The 14,926-nt window shown below is 47.7% G+C and overlaps 2 protein-coding genes across 5 annotated transcripts in view; both read left to right on the top strand.

Moving 5' to 3' along the window:
* SQSTM1 (sequestosome 1) overlaps positions 1-14,926 on the top strand; it is a 479,040-nt gene that overhangs the window by 124,747 nt on the left and 339,367 nt on the right. The gene's annotated exons all lie outside the window — the stretch shown is intronic.
* RNF130 (ring finger protein 130) overlaps positions 1-14,926 on the top strand; it is a 69,745-nt gene that overhangs the window by 54,006 nt on the left and 813 nt on the right. Inside the window, exons 7-9 of one of the 4 annotated variants that reach the window (XM_049778260.1) lie at positions 1,225-1,432; positions 4,563-4,656; positions 8,770-9,051. In XM_049778260.1, coding sequence (XP_049634217.1) covers positions 1,225-1,432; positions 4,563-4,656; positions 8,770-8,785 — 318 coding nt within the window. In that variant the 3' untranslated portion in view covers positions 8,786-9,051. Of the gene's footprint in view, positions 1-1,224; positions 1,433-4,562; positions 4,657-8,769; positions 9,052-14,926 lie in introns of those variants that run through there. The other 3 variants (XM_049778259.1, XM_049778262.1, XM_049778261.1) reach the window with 3 other exon arrangements.

Here is a 14,926-nt window from a genome sequence, read left to right as displayed (position 1 = left end):
TTTCTGAGTGCAGAGCCACGAGTAACCCTTGTTACTTGTAACTGCTGGGTGTGGCCCAAACCAAAACAAAATGAAATAGTTTTAGAAGGGGAGGACAGAGTGATAGCACAGGGCTGACAGCATTTTCCTTGCACTCAGCTGACCTTGGGTTCAATCACTGGCTCCAGCTAGGAGCCTTGCCAGGAGTCATCCATGAGCTTCACTGGGGGTGGTCCAAACCTCTTGCCCCTGTAATAATTGAGGTTTTGGGGGGATACTGGGACAGGACTATATGTCTCCCACATGCAGGCCTATACCGCACCCCTTTGAACCTTTCCCCATCCGGAATTCCACTTTTCATGTGTTCTGGAGAGATATAATACGCCCCTGCATACCAGCATTCGCTTAGGTAGCTGCCCCATGCCTCAGATTCAGAGGACACTTCTTGGGCATGCCTCACCTGGTAATCAAAACACACACACCCACAAAACATCAAAAAAATTAAAATCTATCAAAATATGGGGCCAGAGCAGTGGTGCAAGCGGTAAGGCATCTGCCTTGCTTGTGCTAGCTTAGGATGGACTTCGGTTCCATCCCCTGGCATCCCATATGGTCCCTCAAGCCAGGAGCGGTTTCTGAGTGCAGAGCCAGGAGTAACCCCAGAGCATCACCGGGTGTGGCCCAAAAACCAAAAACCAAAAAAAAAAAAAAACCCAACAAAGTTGTCATTTTTCTTGGTTCTGCAATGGATTTTACTTCTAGTGGTGAAATATCCTTGATTAGTTCCAGACTCAGTGGTTCACAGGGGCACATGTAGGCTCAGGGAGGTAACCAGGGTTGCCTGCATAAAAGCTGTTGAGCTTCTCTCCTGAGCCCATGTGAGTGGACCTTGGCAATTCCATGAGCCATTTTCAGGAGACAATCATTTATTGCCCTGCCAGAGAATTTCTTGGGTAGAGTAGAAAGGAGAAAATTGGGAGAAAAAAATTAGTAGAGAGCTCCCAGGATCTTCCTTCTTTCTTTGGAAGAGGAGCAGTGCTCAGGGATTATTCCTGAATCTGCATGCAGGGACCACTTCTTGTGGAGTTTGGGCAAATCTGTGTAGTGCTGAGGATTGAACCCAGGTCAGCTGCATACAAGTCCAGTGCCCCCGCACTGCTGTACTGTCACTCCAGCCCCTAAGGGTAGTAGCTTCAGGCAGTGCTTTCTCCCTCATGAGTGCTTTTCTGTGGACCCTTGTTGCAGCCGAACCTCCCGTGCACAGAGAATGTGGCGCTAGATGTGGAACGCCTCACACGCACACAAGCTGTGATCCGGCGTGTGGCCCCGGGTGAGCTGACCAGCAGTGACAATTCCCTGGGTCTGGAGCCATTGAGGACGGCGGGGATGTCACCCCTTCCCCAGGATGGGGAGCTGACACCCCGTACTGGAGAGATCAACATTGCGGTCACGAGTAAGCATGCACCAGGCTGGGCCCATGGATGTCTGTGTGTGTGTGTGTCTCTGTGTGTGTGTGTGTCTCTGTGTGTGTGTGTCTGTGTCTGTGTGTGTTTGTATGTATGTGTGTGTGTGTTAGGGGGTTGATCTGGGACCCAGAAAGGGGCCAGGATTCAGGATGGGCATGTGGGGCTTCTAGACACCACCGCCAGTGGGATGGAAAGAGGGGAAGGTTTGTCTGTTTCCAAACTGTATGGAGAGGAGGGTTGGGAGGGGGTGGCTCTTCTGTCTTCCTTGGCTGCAGGCACCTCCAGACCCACAGATCTCTCCTGGGAGACCCTGAGACAGGGCGGCTACTGATATTTCCAATGTTACCCCAAAGTTGCCTTGTGGGGTCCTGGGCTTTCTGGGGTTATATCATGTAGGAAAAAGAGAGGAGAAGTGGTTCAGCCTTCAATTGTCAGGGCTGGGATGATAGTACATAATGGGGAGGGCACTTGCCTTGCACATGGCTGACCCAGGTTTGATCCCTGGCATCCCCTATAGCCCCCAAGCATTGCCAGGTGTGATTCCTAAGCAGTGCTGGTTGGGATCAGAGACCACATCTTGCAGGCATTGTGGTGCTGTAGCCTGGCTGGCACAGTGTGCACAGTTATCATGTGTGTGTATCTGTACATGGCGGTGTGTGTGGACACGTGTATACAGGTGCGTGTGTGGACACACATATGTAACTTAATGTGAGCACATGTGCGTGGGTTCTGAGCACATGTGGGGCATACGCCTTCACTCCGTTGTTTCACACCCATGCTTCCTGCCAGCCTTCATCTAAACCACCTTCACCCCAGCTTCCTGTCTCCATATCACTGTTGCTTGCTTCTTGCTTCTGGCCCTGCTCCCTGAGCCACTCTGGCTCCCTAGGTGTCAGGAGGGAAGGGGGGTCACCCCTCTCAGAACCCAGATGCACTGGGACCCCCTCCCCATGTAGATCATCCCAGGAAAGTACTTCACTTTCCTCTGCTGGCAGAGTGGCCCTTTGGGAAGGCAGGGGCATGTGGTTCTGTGGAGGTGCATTGCTCTCCATTTACAGGGAACAGTTGAAACCCCTTTTCCTGGGTCTCTGCTTTAGCATCCAGCTTTGCTGGGTAAGAGTTCTGAAGGTCGCTGATATAAAGGCAAGGGCCATGCTGGGTTCTTTCACCAACAAACATTTATTGAGTCTTAACTAGTGGCAAGAAGGCTGAGGGAAGGGGAGACTTCACTATAGAAAAGGCCTTGCAAAGGCTGGGTGCCAGTAATGTATAGGTACCCTAAAACATTCAGCAGATAATGGGTGCAAGGTGAATCCAGCATGATGAGAACTCACCACCAGAGTTGGCTCTGGTCCCTCCAAGCCTTGAGGGCTTCCTCCACAGCTCTAGCAGCTTTCTCGGCTACCCAGGATGCAGGCACTGTGCTGAGAGGCCGACCACCGGAGGTAGAAGGCACTAATCCCTCAGTCCCCCCAGCCACAGTGGCTGTGTTGTAAGCTTAGGCTGCACTTCCAACCTTGGTCAGGATCGCACAGTGCTCAGTGCTGTCAGAACTCAGGACCTTGTCTTTGCTGAGGCTTGACGATCAGCCTGTGTTGTGTAGCAAGCGAGAGAAGGATGCGACAGTTCCCAGATGGCACCCTGGCTTGCCATCTCTTACAGATATGGGGCCAGAGGAAGAACATAGCAATTAAGTTGCTTGCCTTATACGTGTTTAACCCGGGCTGGCTCCCCAGCACCCAATAGGGTCCCTTGAGCCCACCAGGAGCAATCCTTGAGCAACAGAGCCAGGAGTCAGCCTGAGCACTGCTGAAGTGGCTCCCATACAAGCAAAACTGGAAAACTGTCAATGAAAGAGTTGGATTAAAGCTTTTTCAGAGAAGAGCTTGTCAAGGCATCTCAGAAATACTGTTTCTTTTTGGCCTTTGGAGCATGCGTATTGCTTCCTTTCCATCCTTGACTCTCACAGAGCAGTTGTATTTTCTTATTTGCTACAGTTCTGTACTCAGAAGACAGACCAAGAGGACCCCCCCACCTACACATGCATTAGGGGTTGGCCACCCTGACAATTCTTGGCTTTCTGCTTTGCTGCAAATCATAGGCATTGCCCAGCTTGGCTTGTCAACTCCAGGAAAGTATTTTACAGTTCCTCTCTCGGGAAAGCCCAGCTTGTTGCCCTGGAGAGTTTGGAGTTTTTCTGTTGGTTTCTGGAATGGTCCATGACACACAAGGCCTTTGAGAAGCAAAGGAGAAGCTGGAATAAGAATTCTTCCTTAGAGCTAAAGTAGCCAGAAGTACCTGGACCCAAGATTTTCACCTTGAGAAGTGCTGAGAACCTGCCCTGAGTTAGGCTGAACAACCATGGAGGGCCTGGGAAAGAGAACAGCCAGGTTTGATGCTCAGCACTTCACCAGAAGTGATCCTCAAGAATAGAGTTAGGAGGAAGCCTTGATACCACTGCATGTAACTAAACAAGCAAAAATAATAGCAGCAAACAAAAAATCTAGCCAAGGTTCAGAGGGCAGGTCCTGTCCTGGCCATCCCATACATCTAAGGAAAGATGCCAAGGCCAGCTTGCTGGGAGGAAGATGGAGATGAAAATGGTACCACGCCAGATGGCCATGATTAGCTCTCACCTCAGCAAGCCCTGCAGAAGTTGTGCAGAGAAACCATCTCAGATGTGCACCTCATTGTGACGTGACTGGCTGTGTCCTCATCACCACAACCACCCAACCAAGGGATGGGAACCCACATTCCCCACTGCGCCTCTCTACCCTCTCCACTAACTTCTCCAGCACCACCATGATCTGGGCCTCCTCTCTGCTCCTTCTGCTGCTCTTCTTCCCCCTGCTCCTCCTCCAGCTCTTCCTGCCGCTCGTACTACTGATGCTCCTATTCCCCTTTCTGCTGCTGCTGCTCCTCTAGTGCTTCTCTTCTTCCCGGTTTTCTTGCCACTCCTCCTGCTGTTCCTCTTTCTCCTCCTGTTTTTCCTGTTCCTCTTACTCTTCCTTCTTCCGCTTCTTCTTCTCTTGCCTTTATGGCTACTGGTGGCATTGGAGGGCGTCAGAGCGCCCAAGTCTGCGTCCCCAAGTGACTGGCCCCTCTCTTTGTCAACAGAAGAGTGGTTCATTATTGCCAGTTTTGGCCTCCTCAGTGCCCTCACACTCTGCTACATGATCATCAGAGCTACTGCTAGCTTGAATGCCAATGAGTAAGTAGCCACATGCATGGAGGGTGGGATGTGGGGCATGAGCTAGGCCACCCCAAAAATGTAGCTAGGGCCAGTGACTAAAGATGGCTGGGCTGAACCCTGACCTAACCCCAAAATCAGACCTAGCCCCCTCATCTCTCCTCTCTTCCTTTCTTTTTTTCTTATTTCTCTCTTTACCCTTCTCTCCTCTTCTCTCACTCCCCTTCCCCTACCCCCATATCTGTGATTGGTCAGTACCCTTGGTAGGGAAAGCCCCATACCAGCAACTCTGTCTCCCAGAAAGATCCAGATGGGGTGTCCATCATGTGGAGGTGTGAACCACAGAGCAGGGTGTCATACTTGTCCAGGTACCCCAACCAACTTGCCCCCTTGCCTCCAGGTACCCCATCAAACTTGTCTAAGGTCTTACCTCCTTAGCTCATGCTGGAATGCTGCCCCCAACCCCTAGTAGTGAGCAGTGATGTAGACATTTATCCTGCGGGAAATAATCATGAATCACCCTAACTTAAAACATTTAGGAAATATTCAGGAGGTAGATGGGGGTGCTTAGGGTCCTCAGTATTTCCATGGGTGGAAGGAAGGCCATAGAGAAGGTTCCAGAAGCCAAGCCAAGTAGGTATAGTACAAGAGAAGGTTCTGGAGGCCAAGCAGTTGTAGCTGAAAGCTAGGTGAGTCCTCCAGGCTGAGGCAGCTGGACAGGGAGTCACTGGAATATGCCCTGCAGGCAACACCAGCCAAGGTGGAACCTGGACATGGATCCAGCTGTCAGTGTGGGAATCTGGTGGAGGCAGCAATTAGCCTAGAGTAGCAGCATTGGGTCCTCCACAGAGACAGCACAAAGGGGCTCTATGTGGAATAGTATTTGCTCAAGATTTAGAGAGGGAGGGGCTGGAGCGATGGCACAGTGCTTAGGACATTTGCCTTGCACTCGACCAACACAGGACAAACTCCAGTTCGATTCCCAGCATCCCATATGGTCCCCCATGCCTGCCAGGAGCAATTTCTGAGCTCAGAGCCAGGAGTAACCCCTGAGCACCACCGGGTGTGACCCAAAAACCAAAAATAAAAGATTCAGAGAGGGCCCCTCTGCCCCATCTCAGGAGCCAGCCCAGATCCAAACATCTGTGAGGTTCAGAGTTGCAAGCAACCAGGCCTGTACCATCACTGCCTAGCTGGGAAGAATGAGGCTGGACATCCAGGAGTGGGAGAAAGACAAGAGGCCAGGTCTGATTTGATTCTGTAGTGATGGTCAGGCAAGGTCGGGCGAGCAGCAAGGGCCTAGTCTACTCCCCAGTGCTCAATAAATGTGGATCCTGCTGTTGACTCACAAAGCTCTGCATCAAGAAAGTGGTGGGTGGGGCCGGAGAGAAGGCATTTGCCTTTCATGCAGAAGGTCATCGGTTCGAATTCCGGTGTCCCATATGGTCCACCGTGCCTGCCAGGAGCAATTTCTGAGCATGGAGCCTGGAGGAACCCCTGAGCACTGCCGGGTGTGACCCAAAAAAGAAAGAAAAAAAAAGAAAGTGGCAGGCGCCACCCCCACTTCAGCCCATGGACCTTGATTCTGCCCTGGACCTCGGCTCTCGGGTAACAGTTGTCCTTATCAGCCCCCCTTCCCTTTCTGGCTCCTGAATTCCCTGTTGGTCACATAAAGAGGGTTTAGCAGGAGTTGGAGAGCTGATGCCACTGATGGTCATTACTCAGCAGGGCAGTTTCTTAGAAATGGGAAGGGGGAAGGTTCTAAAAGGTGAGCAAGTATACAAAAAAAAAAGGTCCTGGAAGATAAGCAGGGATAATGCAAGAGAAAATTCAGGAGCCAATCAGGTGTAGCTGAGGTTCTGGTCTCCTTGTTTGTATCCACCATGCATGCAATCTCCACATGCCCAGCACCTAAGGCAGAGATCAGAGATCCACACCTTGGTGCCATTCACCTGCCACTCGCCATAGTGCCCCAGGCCACACCTCAGTGTCCATGTATGTGAGTGTGAGACTGTGACTGTTGCTCCAGTGCCATCTGCCAAAAGCTCTTCAAAGGGCAGCATCCATGATCTGAGAGAGAGCGAGTGAGCGAGAGCATGCACAAGAGAGCAGAATCGCTTGGATGTGTGAAGTGAGAATTTTCATGGCAGTTCTCTGAATTCTGTTGAATTTGGAGGGGAGCATATTTTTCCTCTTCTGATTGTCTCTTTAGGATAAGACAGGGCTTTTTTTTTTTTTTTAAATACTAAGTGTGATTTATGTTTGTGTTTGGCATGGGGGTGGGGGGTGGATTCTTAACAGGGGAGCCATATCTGGAGGTACTTTCTCTTGGCTAGGAGAGACTCCTAGTGGGTGTCAGGGATCAAACAGTTGACCTGAGTCACTTGCCTTCCCACCCCTTTCTCTCTGAACTTGACTGACTTAATATTTTTCTAAAATCATTTTCTTTTTTTCCCTTTGGGGGGCCACACCCAGCAGTGTTTCAGGGCTTCTTCCTCATTCTGTTTAGGGATCACTCCTGGTAGACTGGGGTGGGGGGATTCTCTCAGGTACCTGAGATCAAACCCAGGTCATCCACAACCAGGCAGTGCCTTATCTGCTGTATTCTCTCTTCCAGCCCTTAATTTTCCTTTTCAAGCCATTTTATTTTCTGTCTTTTCAAGCTATTTTCATTGTAGGGGTTAAAATGTTTCTCATCACCATTTCCTCCCCATACCAGAAATGCTGGTGAATAATGTCATGGCAGATTGTCATTCTAGAGCCAAAGTCTTTTTTTCCCAATGAACACGATCAGTCAACCCTTCACAGAGAAGCTCTTTAAAATCGCCTTTGCGATATATACCTTTGCCATATGCTCAGCAGCCCAGGAACAATTCACTCTCTGATGAATTCAGAGCTCATTTATTGACTCACTCATTCACCCATTCCTCTTTCACTTGCTCATTCATTTACCCTTTCATTCATTCACTCATTCACTTACTCCTTTACTCATTCGCCATTTATTCGTTCACTCATTCGTCCATTTATTTAGATCCCTTGCTAGTCTCCCTCATCTGCTGTTATCTCAGCCTTTGTGTTTCTGGGTCAGGGAGCTTGTTTGGAACTGGGGAGATGTTCACTTTGGCTGATGAATCTGACTGGGCCTGACCCAGATGCTGGGAAGAGGAAGGTGTCTGGGCAGAGTTCAGAACCCCTGGCTTGCTGTGTCTTTAATTCTCAACCAGAGTCCACAGAGTTAGTGAATATGGAAATGTGGCCACATATAGACAGGCTGCTCAGTATTAGAGAGGGCAGCAGTTGTGTTGAGGGAGAAAGTACAGCAGGGCATTTGTCTAGCATGCTTCCCACCCAGGTTCAATCCCCAGCCTCTCCTATGGTCCCCAGAGCTCTCTCTGAATGATCGCTGAGCACAAAGCCAGGAATAAGCTCTGAGCAACAAAAGTGTGGAAGGGGTTTGGGAGGGGACAGCACTGGCCTGGCATAAAGCCGGCCTAGGTTCTATTCCTGGCACTAAGGTCCCTTGAGCCCCACTAGGAATGATCCTTGAAAACTACTAGTGTGGTCCAAAATCCCCCCAGAACAGAAGTAGGAACCCCTCATTCCAGGGCCAGAGAGAGACAAAGCCGGGGGTTCTAACATTTGCCTTACACACTGCTTATGTTGGTTCCTTTCCCTATGCTGTTATAGGGGTCCCCACCATAAATGATCCCCAAGCACAGAGCCAGGAGTCAGCTGTGAACACCAGGTGTTGGAATAAAAAATAGAAAAGATGGGAGCAATCGATAGCACAGCGGGTAGAGCATTTGCCTTGCACGTGGCTGACTCAGGTTTGATCCCTGGCACCCCATATGGTCTATCAGGAGTGACTGCTGCGCACAGAGCCAGGAGGAACCCCTCAGTGCTGCTGAGTGTGCCCAAAAAGAATATCCCTCATAGAAAAGGCTATGGCATTTCTTAAAGTTGTAAAGGGAAGGGCAAAGGGGAGCCCCCAATTTCAGGCATTGTGGTCCCTGTACCCATTCCTAGCTCACTCCTGGCAGAGCACCCCCTCCCACACCTTAACCACCCTCAGTTTAGGATTCCTTTCTCAGTTTGCTTGAAACATTGACCCCTCTTTTCCCTTTTATTCCATAGGGTAGAATGGTTTTGAAGAAGACAAAAACCAAAAACAAAAGCAAAACAAAAAAAATACACACACACCAAAAAACAAAACAAAACAAAAAACACCAAACAAACTGCTTTTCTGACTGATTGCCTTGAAGGAAAAACAAAAAGAGAACCTATTTTTATGCATCATTTACCGATCATGCCTCACAAGCGTTTATTTTTAGAACGTTTTCTTTTTCATAAACTTGCTAATGCCCAAAGCTTTGTATTAAAAGAAAGAAATAATAAAAAGTAAAAAAAAAAAAAAAAGCCTGTGAGCTTTCTTCACTGTGCGGGACGTGTGTCTCTGGGGTTTCCAGGGTGTCTGCGGGTATCTGATTTGGACCTCACAAGTGAGAGTGTGGTGTACCCAACTGGATCAGCACTAAGATCTTGTTTCTGTAAGTCCATTGGTGGGGGCTTTCATTAAAACTTGATAGAGTGATTTCGCTGTATTGTCTCCATGGTTGCTTTGAATTCTTGTTCCCATATTTGTGACTTACTCATTTCCTTTTAGCTACGACATCATTCAGTCACATGTAGTCTGTAAGATGATGCATACTTATATTAAGTGCTTAAAAAATAATTTGTGGGGGTGCTAAAACATTAGTACAGCAGGTAGAGTGCTTGCTTGTACACAGCCAATCTGGATTTGATCCCCAGCATCCCATAATGTCCTCCTACACGCCTGGCAGTGCTCATTTGATCCCCAGCACCTCATAATGTCCCCCCAACACACCTGGCAGTGCTCAGAGGTTATTCCTGGCTCTGTGCTCAAAAATCGTTCCTGATCGACTTGGGATGGCTGGGATTGAACCAGGGTCTATCCTCGGTTGGCCATGTGCAAGGCAAACACCCTACCACTGTGCTATCTCTCCAGCCCCAGTAGTAATTTCTGAGTGCAGAACTAGAAATAACCCTTGAACATCTTTAGTATAACCCCCCAGAAACATCCAAAAATATTTGTGGGGTGCAGATATGAAATGTAGCCAAAAAGATTTTTCCAAAATTCTAAAAGCCAGGGGCAAGAGCAATAGCACAGTGGGTAGTGCATTTATGGCCAATTTGGACTTGATCCCCTGAGCCTGCAAGGAGTGACCCCTGAGTGCCACCTGGTATGGCCAAAAAAAAAAAAAAAAAAAAAGGCAAAGGTACCTGTATTTATTTAGAAAAGTTTGGGCCGGAGCGATAGCACAGTGGCAGTACATTTACCTTGCACACAGCCAACCCAGGTTCGACCCCCATCATCCCATATAGTCCCCCAGAACTATTTGCCAGGAGTGATTACTAAGTGCAGAGCCAGGAGTACCGCTGAGTGCCACGGGGTGTGGCCCAATCCCCAAAAATCTTTGGGGCTTGTTTTATTCTGTTTGTCTTGGGCTTGGGGGCCACAGCTGGCAGTGCTCAGGACTTACATCTGTTTGTACACCCAGAAATTACTCCTGGAGGGAGTGTCAGTTATTGAACCTGGTTTAGTTGTACTCAAAAGCACCTCTGTACTGTCACTCTAGATCCTGGTGCATGGCTTTGAATTGCTCTGGCATGGTTGTGTATAACTCCTATGGTTCTCAGGGAGCCAAAAGCAGTACTGGAGATCAAGCCCTGTCTTTCTGTATGCCAAGATGCATCCCATGAAACCACCTCTTTGGCGAAGAGCTATAAAGGTTGGAGAGATAGCACAGGGGTGAAAGTGTTGACCTTGTATGTGAACAGTCCTGGTTTGAATATCTGGTACCGTATATATATATATATATATATATATATATATATATATATATATATATATATATATATATAGTATATATATATATATATATATATATATATATATATATATATATATATATAGGATCTCTCAAGCCCCACCAGGAGTAATCTCTAGGCACTAATCCAGGAGTAATCCCTGAAACTACTGGGTGCCAACACGCTCTCCCCCCAAAGATGAAAATAAGGGTCCAGAGCAATAGTACAGTGGGTAAGGCATTTGTCTTGTATGTTCACCCTATATAGTTTCCCAGAGCCTGCAGGAGTGATTCCCAAGTGCAAAATAAACCCTGAAAGCACCAGGTGTACAAAAACAAGACAAAAGGATAACAAAATCTCTGTCATTTATAAGGAAGTCATTTACAGTAGTGGAAGGTTTTCAGCATTTTGAGGGTGGTGCTGTAACTCAGACACTCATCACATGATTGAAATGACATCTCAATTATAAGAAAATCCATAAATAAGATCAAATCTGAGTATTTTTCCGAAGACACAGAACTATCAAGTTTGATGACAAAAATAAAACAAGGTGTGGTGGATTCTTTCTAGGCATTTTGGTTGGCCCTAGCCCCACAGACTCTTTGCCACCTATTGGAACCATTGCAAACCAAAACTAAATGTAGGGGCCCAAGAGATAGGCCCGAGGGAAGGCGCTTTGTCACCGCCAGGTGCCACTCGAGAACAGAACAATGACTAGCAAGTTTGTTAAGCACCACCAGAGGGCACCTCTAAGCAAGTCAGGAATAGTACACCTGAGCACTTACCAGATGTGGCCCCCAAACTCCCCTTCTACAAAGAAAGGAGCCAAGAAGAGAAACAATAGTAATTCATCAATCAAAAGAGAGGCATAGGAAGACATGTATTACAGGGGAAGAGGCACCGTGTTGCTTCAGCCTTCTGCCTCTGAAATTTGCTTTGGTGTCTGGCTCTGTCCTAGTGAACCATTGAGTAGATTATGAAATGAATTCTTTTTTTTTTTTTTTTTTGGTTTTTTGGGCCACACCCAGTAACGCTCAGGGGTTACTCCTGGCTATGTGCTCAGAAGTCGCTCCTGGCTTGGGGGACCATATGGACACCGGGGGATCGAACCGCGGGTCCGTCCAAGGTTAGTGCAGGCAAGGCAGGGCACCTTACCTTTAGCGCCACCGCCCGGCCCCATGAAATGAATTCTGGACTTTTTTTTGGAAGGGGTTTTCTCTCTCAGCTCTGTGCTCAGAGTCACTTCTGGTAGTGACTAGAACCATGTTGTGTAGGGGATTAAATCTGGGGGGTTTCTAGGATCCCAGAGGTGCCCAGAAAGACCTTATGAATCAATTTCCCACCACCCCCAATTTTTCTTGTAAGTAAACAAGTAGGTGTCCCCAGTTTCACCCAGCACCACTGCCTATACCCTGGGTCTTTCTCCCTTTGGGAATCAGAGATAAACATTAACCAAAAAACAATGTCTAGGGACCCAGGCTGATCCTCCATCACACAGAGCTTCCCTGAGCCTTGTCAAGAGTGGATCACTTTGTACAGCCAGGAGTAAGCCCTAAATACTTCTGGGTATGGCCCCCCACAAAAATCATTGTAAGAGTCCAGAAAAAGACCAGACCATTTCAACTAATCGATTTTCAACTGAGATACTAATTCTGAAAATTTGATCATTAGTTTCATGCATGTAACCAATTGGCTGATATATTACTGAAATGGAAGAGGAAAACAGATTTAGGGCTATACCTGGCAGTGGTCAGGGCTTACTCCTGGCTCTGTTGCTTAGGGACCACTCCTAGTGGGGTGCCCTGGATAAAACCTAGGTTAATTGTGCGCAAGGCAATCTTCCTACCTGCTGAACTATCTCTTAGCCTTAAAAGAGGAAAACTTTCAGGACTGGAAGATAGTACAAAGAGCTTGTTTTCATGTCTGGCATGAAGAGGGACCCAAGTGCAAACCCTGGCACTACCAGCCATAGCACTGGAGGAACCCTAGAACTGATAGCAAACACAGAAAACCAATATATGAATCTTTCAAAATGTTGGGATCATACCTGGAGGTGCTCCGGGGTTACTCCTGACTGCACTCAGGGATCACTCCTGGCAGGCTTGGGGGACCATATTGAATACCAGGGATCTAACCCAAGTAGACTGCATAGAAACTTTGATGGACTTTTTAGCGTCTCATCAGATGCATGAGTGAAGATCTCTGCTCGGGTGTCGGAGTTAAAAATGATCTTAAATCTGATCCAATCAACTGGTGCAAGTCATAAAAGAAAAAAACAATCCTTTGGATCTAATGGATCTGAAAACCTTTGCTCCTTAAAGGGTGCTGTTGAGGGAGCAAAGAGGTAAGCCCCCCCCTTGACCCTACCCCCAGGCTCAGCAAATATTTTCGCAAAGCAGGGTTTGGACAAGAACTTATTCCTAGAACTATTTTTTTTTAACTTAAAGTTCTGGGACCAGAGCTATAGAACAGTGGGGGAGGACGCTTGCCTTCCATGCAACCAACCTGGGTTCAGTCTTTGGCATCCCATGTGGTCCCCCAAGTATTGGCAGGAGTAATCCCTGAGAACCACCAAGTGTGACCTAAAAATCAAGCCAAATCAAAAATCTAACCTTACAATATAGTAATTAATGGACAATCCTTTATTATTATTATTTGTTAACATATTATTATTAAATATAACTTTCTTGATTTTGTTAGAGTGATAACTTGAGGGTCCATTCTTGGTTATAATTCTCCAAAGATTGCTCCCTTTGGTTATGAACCCCCCTTTGTTGTGGGACTGGGGACCTCAAAAAACAGAACCATCATTTAGACATGTGGGCATGTTGAACTCAAAGCCCACCTTAGGTTTGTGCTCTTGCATCAAGCCACATCCTTAGGACCCCAGTTACTGTTTTGTTGAGGTGGAGACCATACCCTTTGGCCCTTGAGTTACCCCCTGCTCAGTTCAGGTACCATGCATGTGGGGGATCAAACCCAGGGATCCTTCATGCAGTCTGCATTTTAGTCCTTTGACTTGTCTCCTTGATCCCAAGGGCCCAACTCTTCTATTTTGGTGTTGGTAGCCCATGTCCAGAGGCACACAGGGTCCATTTCTAATATTTTGCTCTGGAGTGATCCCTGTCTGTACTAGGAGTGACCACATGTTCTGAGGATTCAAATGGAGCTTAGCAGTATGCAAGGGAAGTGCCTTCCTTACTGTACTGTCTTTAGCTCCAACAATTTGATGTTGAAATAGACAATTTTTTTTTTTTTTTTTGGTTTTTGGGCCACACCAGGTGATGCTCAGGGGTTACTCCTGGCTATGCGCTCAGAAGTCACTCCTGGCTTGGGGGACCATATGGGAAGCTGGGGGATCGAACCGCGGTCAGTCCAAGGCTAGCGCAGGAAAGGCAGGCACCTTACCTCTAGCGCCACCGCCCGGCCCCGAAATAGACAAAAATTTAAACAAAAAGGTTGTTTAGATTTTGAGAAACTGGGCCAGAGAGATAGTACAGTGGTAGGGCATTTGTCTTGCATGCAGCCAACCCGGGAGGGACCTGGTTTGACTCCCAGCACCTGTATGGCCCCCCAGCCTGCCAGGGATGATTTCTGAGTCCAGAGCCAGTAGTAACTCCTGAGTACCGATGGGTATTGCCCAACAACCAATCAATCAATAAAGTTTAAAGAAATAAATTTTAAGAAACTAGTTAGAGAAACTAGAGAGATTGGTCAGTAATGAGGATGTGTAAGGATGGCCAGTACCATGCTAATTATATCCCCTATAAGATTCCTCTAGAATAGCTAATCTCTTATCTGCTGCTGAGAATGGGTGAAGTGTACTATCATACCTATGGCTTTTGTTTTGTCAGAGAGGGGCCCACCTGGTGGTGCTCAGAAATTACTCTGGGCTCTGTGCTCAGGAATAACTCCTGACAGTCCTCAGGGGACTGTCTTGGGTGTCGCAGATAAAACCTCGATCATATGCATGTGAAGCTAGCACCTGCCTCTCTGTCTGTCCTATATATCTGACTCATCATATATATTTTTTGTTTGTTTTAAGGCCAAGCCTGGTGGTGTTTTTGGTTTCTAATAGTAGTCTTCCTACATTGCCTATCCTACAACATCACTGACTCTGAATTTAAAGTTTTTTCCCATATTATCAGAGCCCCAAGCCCTGAGAACTCCCCAGCTGCCCTACCCAGTATGTACCCTCACATCCCGTCCATGCCTAGACTCAGCCCAGAACATATATGATCAGAAGTGGGGGACCATACGTCCCTAAGAAAAAGACCGCAGATGTCTAATTGCAGTATTCTGGCCCAGAGAGATAGCATAGCAGCGTTTGTCTTGCAAGCAGCCGATTCAGGACCAAAGGTGGTTGGTTCGAATTCTGGTGTCCCATATGGTCTCCCGTGCC

The sequence above is a fragment of the Suncus etruscus genome, chromosome 8, assembly GCF_024139225.1.
Source record: "Suncus etruscus isolate mSunEtr1 chromosome 8, mSunEtr1.pri.cur, whole genome shotgun sequence".
Lineage (NCBI taxonomy): Eukaryota > Metazoa > Chordata > Mammalia > Eulipotyphla > Soricidae > Suncus > Suncus etruscus.
Note: the sequence above shows the minus strand (reverse complement) of the source record. Positions and strands in the feature narration are given on the sequence as shown.